The 10854-nt window shown below is 43.2% G+C and overlaps 1 protein-coding gene across 1 annotated transcript; it reads right to left on the bottom strand.

Moving 5' to 3' along the window:
• Positions 1–8865: 8865 nt before the first annotated feature.
• Positions 8866–10651, bottom strand: LOC124698484. Its single transcript, XM_047230967.1, has 3 exons — positions 9758–10651; positions 9448–9597; positions 8866–9307 (listed from the first exon to the last, which is right to left on the bottom strand). The coding sequence occupies exons 1-3, from the start codon at positions 10505–10507 to the stop codon at positions 8951–8953; spliced, it is 1257 nt and encodes a 418-aa protein (XP_047086923.1). The 5' UTR covers positions 10508–10651; the 3' UTR covers positions 8866–8950.
• Positions 10652–10854: the final 203 nt, after the last annotated feature.

Here is a 10854-nt window from a genome sequence, read left to right as displayed (position 1 = left end):
TTCGAGTTTGGTGTGGAGGAAGTTTTCAAGGGTCAAGAGAGGAGGATGATATACTATGATCAAGGAGAGTGAAAGCTCTAAGCTTGGGGATGCCCCGGTGGTTCATCCCTGCATATATCAAGAAGACTCAAGCGTCTAAGCTTGGGGATGCCCAAGGCATCCCCTTCTTCATCGACAAATTATCAGGTTCCTTCTCTTGAAACTATATTTTTATTCGGCCACATCTTATGTACTTTACTTGGAGCGTATGTTTGTTTGTTTCTATTTTTGTTTTTGTTTGAATAAATTGATTACATCATGCTTGTGTGGGAGAGAGACACGCTCCGCTGGTTCGTATGAACACATGTGTTCTTAGCTCATAATATTCATGGCGAAGTTTCCTCTTCGTTAAATTGTTATATGGTTGGAATTGGAAAATGATACATGTAGTAATTGCTATAATGTCTTGGGTAGTGTGATACTTGGCAATTGTTGTGCTCATGTTTAAGCTCTTGCATCATATGCTTTGCACCCATTAATGAAGAAATACATAGAGCATGCTAAAATTTGGTTTGCATATTTGGTTTCTCTAAGGTCTAGATAATTTCTAGTATTGAGTTTGAACAACAAGGAAGACGGTGTAGAGTCTTATAATGTTTACAATATGTCTTTTATGTGAGTTTTGCTGTACCGTTCATCCTTGTGTTTGTTTCAAATAAGCCTTGCTAGCCTAAACCTTGTATCGAGAGGGAATACTTCTCATGCATCCAAAATACTTGAGCCAACCACTATGCCATTTGTGTCCACCATACCTACCTATACTACATGGTATTTTCCCGCCATTCCAAAGTAAATTGCTTGAGTGCTACCTTTAAAATTCCATCATTCACCTTTGCAATATATAGCTCATGGGACAAATAGCTTAAAAACTATTGTGGTATTGAATATGTAATTATGCACTTTATCTCTTATTAAGTTGCTTGTTGTGCGATAACCATGTTTATCGGGGAACGCCATCAACTCATTGTTGAATTTCATGTGAGTTGCTATGCATGTTCGTCTTGTCTGAAGTAAGGGCGACCTACACTGAGTTGAATGGTTTGAGCATGCATATTGTGAGAGAAGAACATTGGGCCGCTAACTAAAGCCATGATTCATGGTGAAGTTTCAGTTTTGGACAAATATCCTCAAATCTCTAATGAGAAAAGAATTAATTGTTGTCAAATGCTTAAAGCATTAAAAGAGGAGTCCATTATCTGTTGTCTATGTTGTCCCGGTATGGATGTCTAAGTTGAGAATAATCAAAAGCGAGAAATCCAAATGCGAGCTTTCTCCTTAGACCTTTGTACAGGCAGCATAGAGGTACCCCTTTGTGAAACTTGGTTAAAGCATATGTATTGCGGTGATAATCCAGGTAGTCCAAGCTAATTAGGACAAGGTGCGGGCACTATTGGTACACTATGCATGAGGCTTGCAACTTATAAGATATAATTTACATGATGCATATGCTTTATTACTACCGTTGACAAAATTGTTTCATGTTTTCAAAATCAAAGCTCTAGCACAAATATAGCAATCGATGCTTTTCCTCTATGAGGACCATTCTTTTACTTTCAATGTTGAGTCAGTTCACCTATTTCTCTCCACCTCAAGAAGCAAACACTTGTGTGAACTGTGCATTGATTCCTACATACTTGCTTATTGCACTTATTATATTACTCTATGTTGACAATATCCATGAGATATATATGTTACAAGTTGAAAGCAACCGCTGAAACTTAATCTTCTTTTGTGTTGCTTCAATACCTTTACTTTGAATTATTGCTTTATGAGTTAACTCTTATGCAAGACTTATTGATGCTTGTTTTGAAGTGCTATTCATGAAAAGTCTTTGCTTTATGATTCACTTGTTTACTCATGTCATACACATTGTTTTGATCGCTGCATTCATTACATATGCTTTACAAATAGTATGATCAAGTTTATGATGGCATGTCACTCCGTAAATTATCTTTGTTATCGTTTTACTCGCTCGGGACGAGCAGTAACTAAGCTTGGGGATGCCGATACGTCTCCAACGTATCGATAATTTCTTGTGTTCCATGCCACATTATTGATGTTATCTACATGTTTTATGCACACTTTATGTCATATTCGTGCATTTTCCGGAACTAACCTATTAACAAGATGCCGAAGTGCCGCTCTCGTTTTCTGCTGTTTTTGGTTTCGTAAATCCTAGTAACGAAATATTCTCGAATCGGACGAAATCAACGCCAAAGATCTTAGAATCCCCGGAAGCATCCGGAACACACGAGAGGGACCGAGAGGGGGCACGAGCCCACCACACCATACCCGGCGCGGCCTAGGGGGCCCGCGCCCCCTAGGGTTTGGCCAGCCCTTCGACCCCCGGCGCCGCCTCTTCGCCTATAAGAAGCCCCCGGATCGGAAAACCCGATACCAATTGACGAAACCCACGTAAACCTTCCGAGCCGCCGCCATCGCGAAGCCAAGATCCGGGGGACAGGATCTCCGTTCCGGCACCCTGCCGGAGCGGGGAAGTGCCCCGGAAGGCTTCTCCATCGACACCGCTGCCATCTCCACCGCCATCTTCATCACCGCTGCTGCTCCCATGAGGAGGGAGTAGTTCTCCATCGAGGCTCGGGGCTGTACCGGTAGCTATGTGGTTCATCTCTCTCCTATGTGCTTCAATACAATAATCTCATGAGCTGCCTTACATGATTGAGATTCATATGATGATGCTTGTAATCTAGATGTCATTATGCTAGTCAAGTGGGTTTTACTTATGTGATCTCCGGAGACTCCTCGTCCCACGTGTGTAAAGGTGACAGTGTGTGCACCGTGTGGGTCTCTTAGGCTAGATTTCACGGAATACTTATTCACCGTTGAATGGCATAGTGAGGTGCTTATTTATATCTCTTTATGATTGCAATGTGTTTGTATCACAATTTATCTATGTGCTACTCTAGTGATGTGTTATTAAAGTAGTTTTATTCCTCCCGCACGTGTGCAAAGGTGACAAGTGTGTGCACCGTGTTAGTACTTGGTTTATGCTATGATTATGATCTCTTGTAGATTATGAAGTTAACTATTGCTATGATATATTGATGTGATCTATTCCTCCTACATATGCATGAAGGTGACAAGTGTGCATGCTATGCTAGTACTTGGTTTAGTCTATTGATCTATCTTACACTATAAGGTTACTTAAACATGAGCATTATTGTGGAGCTTGTTAACTCCGGCATTGAGGGTTCGTGTAATCCTACGCAATGTGTTCATCATCCAACAAAAGTGTAGAGTATGCATTTATCTATTCTGTTATGTGATCAATGTTGAGAGTGTCCACTAGTGAAAGTGTAATCCCTAGGCCTTGTTCCTAAATACCGCTGAGTTACTACCGCTTGTTTACTACTCGCTGCGTTACTACCGCTGCGTTACTACTGCTTGTTTATCGTCCCGGGCGAGCACTTTTCTCGCCGTTGCTACTACTTATTCATACCACCTCGTATTTCACTATCTCTTCGCCGAACTCGTGCACCTATTAGGTGTGTTGGGGACACAAGAGACTTCTTGCTTTGTGGTTGCGGGGTTGCATGAGAGGGATATCTTTGACCTCTTCCTCCCTGAGTTCGATAAACCTTGGGTGATCCACTTAAGGGAAAACTTGCTGCTGTTCTACAAACCTCTGCTCTTGGAGGCCCAACACTGTCTACAGGAAAGGAGGGGGAACGTAGACATCACACGCCCCACAGCGATGGTGTCGTCGTAGCTTCCCATGGCGGAACCCTCCCGGTTCCGGCCTCCAGACGCCGCAGGCCCCACAGTGGGCGCCAACTGTCGTTGCCTAATCGACGGTACCTCGGAGGAGGGATCCTCACGAGGGGGAGAAGAAGTAGGGGCCATAGGGCGGAGTGCACACGGGACGGTGGTACGCGAGTTACCCAGCTTCGGAACACCCGCACGATGACAGGCCTACCGCCGCTTGTCCGGAATTATCTGGGCGCTTTCGCGTTGTTACAATGAGTTGTGGTTGTGCCTCTAGGGCTCCCGGGATCCGGCTTATAAAGGCGCACGGATCTAGGGTTTACATGGAGAGTCCTAGCCGGAATACAAGTTGCCTAACTACGGTACAATGTCTTGCCGTGTACGTCAAGGATCCGCCTTCCTCTAAGTACGTGCTGGATCCGGATACTTCATGGGCCGTCACGGACCCGGCCTCCTTCGTAGGTCGGTTGAGATCCGGCTTCCTGTTCCTGGGCTGGACTTCATCCTTCAGGATCTACAGCAACTGGGCCGCCCGATGGGCCACATGCCTCACCACCATCTATGGGCCACCCGGGCTTGTCGGATCTAGGCCATGCCGTTGATATACCCATAAAGTATACCCACAACAAAATGAATGCTAAAGATAGTTGATAATTGTTAGAGGGGTGACAAATAATGCATTCACCAAAATCCCACAAATATGTATGCCTCATGCTTATACCAAATTATACCACTTTTGGGACGTTTCAAATAACCAAAACTATATCCCAAATTATATTCCCTAAAACAAAAGGAATGCTGAAAGTTGATAATTGTTAGAGGGGTGATAAATAATCAATTCGCTGAAATCCCCCAAATATGCCAAATATGTATGTCTCATGTTTCTACCAAAATTATACCACTTTTGGGCCGTTTCAAATTACCAAAACTATATTCCCTAAAAGAAAAGGAATGCTAAAGATAGTTGATAATTGTTAGAGAGGTGATAAATAATCCATTCACCGAAATCCCTCAAATATGTATGCCTCATGTTTATACCAAAATTATACCACTTTTGGGACATTTCAAATAACCAAAACTATATTCCCTAAAAGAAAAGGAATGCTAAAGAGAGTTGATAATTGTTAGAGGGGTGACAAATAATGCATTCTCCGAAATCTAGTTTTTGCGTGAAAAGTAATGGCTACAAGAAATCGGTGATGGTTTATCATTTTTTGCGTGAAAAATAATTCCTAAAAGAGTTTATAATTTTTAGCGCGTGAAAAATAATATAGAAAACCAAAATTTCTGAATCCGGTGGCAAACTGGGTATTTAGCATACATAGAGGGTGGAAGCTAGCCGCCGACAGAGAGAGAGGGTGGTGGCCCCGATCAGAGAGAGAGGGGTTATCATGCCCGTTAGATCATACGATCAACGGTCGGCAGGCACGATCGCGTGATAAGGGCTAGACCAATCAGGGCAAGGTTGGACGTCTGTGAGAATTTGTGAAGGGAGAGGGCAAAACTGAGTAGTATCAAGAAACTAGGGGCACGTGAGTAGTAAACAGACTAAGGGATTCAAATATGAAATTAAAAAATGGAAAATGCATGTTTTGTACAATGAAACACATCTTGGCCTACCTCAAACTATTTGCAATACAAATATACATGAGTGTGAAAATTGTGGCCTCATTCAGACAAAGTATGTTTTGGGGAAAGCTGTTTTGGGAAGGGCTTATTGTGGAAAGCCATGCACCTTCATAGCTACTAGGTGATTTGAGAAGTGGTAATTTGTGGTAAAACTTGATTTATCTATGATTGTTATCGTTCCCAACGTGGCAGGTCGCATAAGAAGACTCCATGAGTAAGTGCCACTATGGTTTTATCTTTTTTGGATTTTTTGCACATTAAATGACTCATTTAACTAGCTTAATCTCATTTGTTGACTCTCTGTTGACTAGTCACTTGAGGGTAAAACTGAGTATATTGCACTAGCCAGTATTAGCACTCAAGGGGAAAACTGACCACACAAAAAATGCTAGTATAAGACTCGAGGGTATACCTGAGTATATCTAAATTTCGAGGGTTAGACTCGAGGACGCGTGTTGCGGTGCAGAAGTGGAAGACGCGCAATTGTTGACGCGTAGGACGCGGGTCGTGGTGCAGAAGTTGAAGATGTGCAATCGTGGACGCATGTCGCGGTGCAGAAGTCGAAGACATGCAAACGTGCAATCGTGGACGCGTAGGATGCGGGTCGCATTTAGGACCCCTCGCATTTATAGATGCCTCACCCTGTTCGCCTCCTCGCACTATCTCACTGTCACTCTCACTTCCTCGCGCAACGCCGCCTCTCACGTCCCATCATCTTCTCCAAAGCAAAAAAACCCCTCTCCCTCTCCTCTGCCGGCGATGGACAAGGAGAATGCCAATCCGTCCTCCGTCCTCGACACCGTCCCCTCTAAGCACGGCGCCTCCATCCTCGACGTTGTCCCCTCTACGGCCGTCGCCGCCGCCGGTGCATTGGCGCCTCCCGCCGGTGCATCGGAGGCTACCGCCGGTGGCGGTCAGATCCCGCCGGAATGGGACCCCTACGAGAAGGTGTCGTACATATGTTCGTCGAACCCCTACGACACCTGCATGGACGACCCTTTGAACGAGATAACTACGGTTTGCTCCCTTGTTGTCCCCCTTTCCTTTTTCAACCCTATTTTTACTGGTTCCCTAGTAACTATTAGTGCCGATATGTAGGTAGGGTGAGTATTGGGTTAATATTTGCGCCGATTTTATTCCATTTTGATTTGATCCCTTCTTGATTTATGCAAGTAATGGGATCTCAATCAGTTAAGATTTGGGGTTCGGCCGTTTCATTAATTTATGCAAGTAATCATGGGATCTCAATCAGTTAAGATTTGGGGTTCGGCCATTCGATTAATTTATTCAGGTCTGGAATTTGTTTCTTTGCCTATAATGAATCGTTGAACACAAATTTGTACAGGGCGGGTTCAGCGAACCATTGCTGTGTACAAATCTGTTGTGCATGAGCTTTGGTTCGCTAACCACGTCCCTGTAGATATATAATCGTGTTCAATCTAACTAAGGTTGCCTCTGTTTTTTCTAACTTTGTTATCATGCACGTTTTACTTCATCGTTGCAACTCATTCACTCATAGTTTCCGTTTGATATGGATCAGGTGTCTGGCAGCGACGTCGGCAGCGACGAGGAGGATGAGCACACCAAGGCTCGGCAGGTGCTGCGGAGGCTGCATGTCGGCCAGTTCGCCTCCTACTTCGTCAAAGGTGTCTACAAGTGCCCCTTATGCACTAGGAGACTCGGCGGCACCAACTTCAACTGTCTCCGCACGCATGCCGAGGACATCGGAAGGACCTTCCCCAAAGTCGGCGCGACAGTTAATGTCCACGCCTTTCGCGCCAAGCACAAGGCGTTCGGCATTCACCTCCGCAACTTCCATCGGGTGGAGATCGCCACCGGGCGCATGCCTCCGATCAAGCCCAAGGTGCCCAAGATCAAGGGACAGGGAGCAAGAACTGGAGGAAGAGCTAGATGGAGTAGGCGGAGTTCAGGACGTGTGCTGCTGCTGCAAAGCAGCTTTTTATTTTGTTGTTGTTACTATGTTGGTGTTGTGAAGAACCTCGTTATTGGCCCTGTTATTATGTTGGCTGTTGTATGCAGCTTATTATCTATCCCTATTCTACTATACTTTATTGGCCCTACTTTGTTTTCTCGATTTATTATGACGGTGTGAATTTATCGTACATTAGCATCGAGATTTGCTTCTAGATTTAACTAGATACTCCCTCCGTTTAGAAATATAAGATTGTTTAGATGTTTTTAGAGTGGAATGCATTCAAACTAAGAAAGAGTGAACCTACACACTAAAACTAGACTAGATACAAACTAAAGTAGATGCATTAAAGAAAAAATCAAAACGTCTTATATACATGCATGGAGGGAGTACATATGAACCAAGATATGTGAGGTCATTAATATGGACTAGAGGGGTACTAGATTTGCTGCCATATTGGGCAAAAAACGAGAGCCAAAAGGCACAAATAATTGAAGAAAGACAGAAATGAAAGCTTCTCTAGATTTGATAATAATTTGGTGAAAAAGACAGACAGAGAAAGAGGGGGAAAATGTGCTCTTAAAAGGGACCCCTCTTAAAATGCCAATTTGGCCGAGAGAGAGATAGAACCCAGCTCCTGCTCACGTAGAACCAAACGCGGTCTCGTCCTATCCCACGCGGTCCCTTTCTACCAGCCCCACGCGATGTGGCCCCACACGACGCGGCCCCACACGTCAGCATGGAACGGTCAACTAAACGGGAATCCTCCCGTCCGAGCTCCTTCTGTGGGTTTCAGACAAGGACGTGGGGAAAACTGAGAAAAAACTAAAGAGCTGGGGAAACTGAGTACAACTAAAAACCCGGGGGCACGAAAATAGAAATCTCTTAAATATTTGGCTTGTACATAGCATGCTTTGGCTGGGTGAGTGAATATATGCTTTTTGACTATGACAAGTCCAGTTTATGTATGATAAAAGTTCAGTGTGGCGTTTTGTAGGCAGAGCTAAATGTAACTCTTTATATTTAAATATTCAAAATTTGTATTTTAAAGTTTTTTAAAAAATCTAAAACCAAATACTCAAGGCAGACAACGATGCATGCCATAATTGTGTAAAATAAAATCTCAATGCAAACTAATCTGTATTTTAGACTACGCGAAATTGACAAAAATTTAGACTAATAATGAGTTCAGAGCACCTATGCTTTAGACTGAATAATGAGTTCAGAGTGCTTTAATGATTCTTATTATGTTCCTGGCATATTACATACACACTTGGAAGTGTTTGGCGGTTTGTATGCAAAAAAAAAAAAGCATGTCATGGATGCATATTGGTGAAAAAACATATTTTAACTTCAATGGCACTATTTAAAGAAATTTGGATGAGCACATCCACTTGGTTGCTCAAGTTCTTGTCCGTTTATTTGAAGAGGGGCTAGTTGATACTTGATACTCAGAAACTAAAAAAGTGCATGGAGCAATTTACAACCAGTTCTTGACCCAGCTAGTTTGCTCAGGGCACAGCAAAACAGTTTGAGTTCATGAGATAACCACCACACCTCCTAAAATCCCACAATAACAAGGTATTCAACACAAACAGAGAGCACAGAGTGTTGCACTCTAATTCACCAAACACCCCTTTCATTAAAAATTATTTGTGGCAGGAACATGCCCTCTCTAATTCGGCTAACGACCATTTCTTGGTCATTTTTCTTTGGGAACTTTGATGGTATACCAAGGGCGTCACAGGAGTCACATTGCTCATCTCCTTTCAAAATTATACTGTGTAGATTGGGAGATCTCTCCAGCATGGATCTTATAAATGTAAACTGATGTTCTAGTGACCTAAAGCCAATGAATTCCAGCTGTTTCAAAAGCCAGTTTTTGGAGCCATCGAAATCCATCTTCCACTGAGGAGCCTTTCTGTCAAAGAAGGCCTGCTGTCTGATCTCGTCGTCCACATCACATGGATGTTCCCATACCTATATTTGGGTAAGAAATCATCACATGTAGTTGAATTTTAGTACTAAACAGCATTCAGGCAAAACTTGAAGCGCTGCATGTGGAGAAGTAAACAAAGATAACATAATTTAGGAGGAAAAACAAGGGAAAGTTGCATCACCTCAACATGTAACATCTCGATAGATGGTGCCGCCACAAGAAAGGCCGTTATCCACAAAATGTCAAATTCAACAAAGATACCGCGCACATACAGCTTCCTTAGCTTCTTGAAAGCAGTGCGGAGTTGGCCCATTTCAGGTTGCATCCAAAGCTGGCCAGAAGATAAATTAAAATGAATAATTCACAAGCATGAGAGATGAGGTTACCAAAGAATTTACAACTATGTTTATTCTCTATGATATAACTCTTAACAGCATAACAAAAGCAACACAAAAAGAGTTACCACTTCACGAAAATAAGCTACAACTTACCTTTTCTCCTTGGAAATCCAATGTGAGAGTATGTATGCTTGTGGTTCCGTGCAGTAGCTCACTTAATTTAAATTCACGTTGGTCACATATCGCACCACATGAGAGTTCTAGTTGCCCAAGAGACGGGACAAAACCGAAAGCTAAGGGGACAGACCGAGATACCCAAGTATCCCAACTGAGCTTCTCCAACTTCGGAAGGCAGACCACCTCAAGTCTCTCAAAACGACACTTGGTGAGTTCTAGAACAATGAGTTTTGAGTCTGGTGCATCAATCTTAAACCAAGATCCAAGACCAGTATCACACTGACAGAGGCTTAGATACTTCAGTTGCTTGCAGCAGTCAAACAGGATGTGATGCATATCCACTTTGATGAAGCCTAAATTGTCTAGAGAGAGTCTTGTGAGGCAATGGAGAACACTAGGGTAGGCACAGAAAAAACCATCTATTTCTTCGACTCGCTGTAGCATATCCTCCACACTACAGTCAAGAGGATCTGTCGCATCAAGAATAGTGAGATCCAAATCTTTCAAGAAACCGCTTTCAATTGCATCACCTACCAGTAGGCCAAGTTCACACAAGAAAGTGTTGATCAAGTAGAGCTTAAGGTGCAGACTTGAGATAGTGGATCCTCTCTGCTGATCAGTCAAGAAACTCCTGGTTGCTTTGGTCAAAGACACCATAGCTTTCTCCATATCATTTGCCTCAATAGTTTCAGTGCATGGAGCAGATAGGAAATCCTCGACATCCATGCTGAGTTCAGGGAGCAACCAAGGAAGATGCCTCCACCGTGTAGAGAGCACGCATGTCCTTACTGCCACACGTAAACTGACTCTCCCCAAGATAGACAACAAAATATCATCAGTCAACGTACTGAGCCTATCTTCATCGTCCAGTTGCTGCAACAAAAACTATGGATCCATTATTTAGCTGCCAAATAACTGAATTCAGAAATGCCAAACAGAAAATGTTACAAGAGTGTCAAGAACAATGCTCTACCCAGAGCATAAGCTGTTCGATAAAGCCGGATGGCTCCTAAGTAGTGCTATCGGCACCTGGGCAACCTGGTGCCGTTCAGATTCATCAAGGTTATGCATTT

The sequence above is a fragment of the Lolium rigidum genome, chromosome 3 (genome assembly GCF_022539505.1).
Source record: "Lolium rigidum isolate FL_2022 chromosome 3, APGP_CSIRO_Lrig_0.1, whole genome shotgun sequence".
Taxonomy (NCBI): Eukaryota; Viridiplantae; Streptophyta; class Magnoliopsida; order Poales; family Poaceae; genus Lolium; species Lolium rigidum.
Note: the sequence above shows the minus strand (reverse complement) of the source record. Positions and strands in the feature narration are given on the sequence as shown.

Excerpts from the sequence above, each read along its gene's own strand:
- LOC124698484 (XM_047230967.1), bottom strand. The coding sequence starts at position 10,507 with ATGGATGTCGAGGATTTCCTATCTGCTCCATGCACTGAAACTATTGAG. Across the intron at positions 9,598-9,757 it reads TGGATTTCCAAGGAGAAAAG|CTTTGGATGCAACCTGAAAT; the intron begins GTAAGTTGTAGC and ends TCTTCTGGCCAG. Across the intron at positions 9,308-9,447 it reads TCGAGATGTTACATGTTGAG|GTATGGGAACATCCATGTGA; the intron begins GTGATGCAACTT and ends ACCCAAATATAG.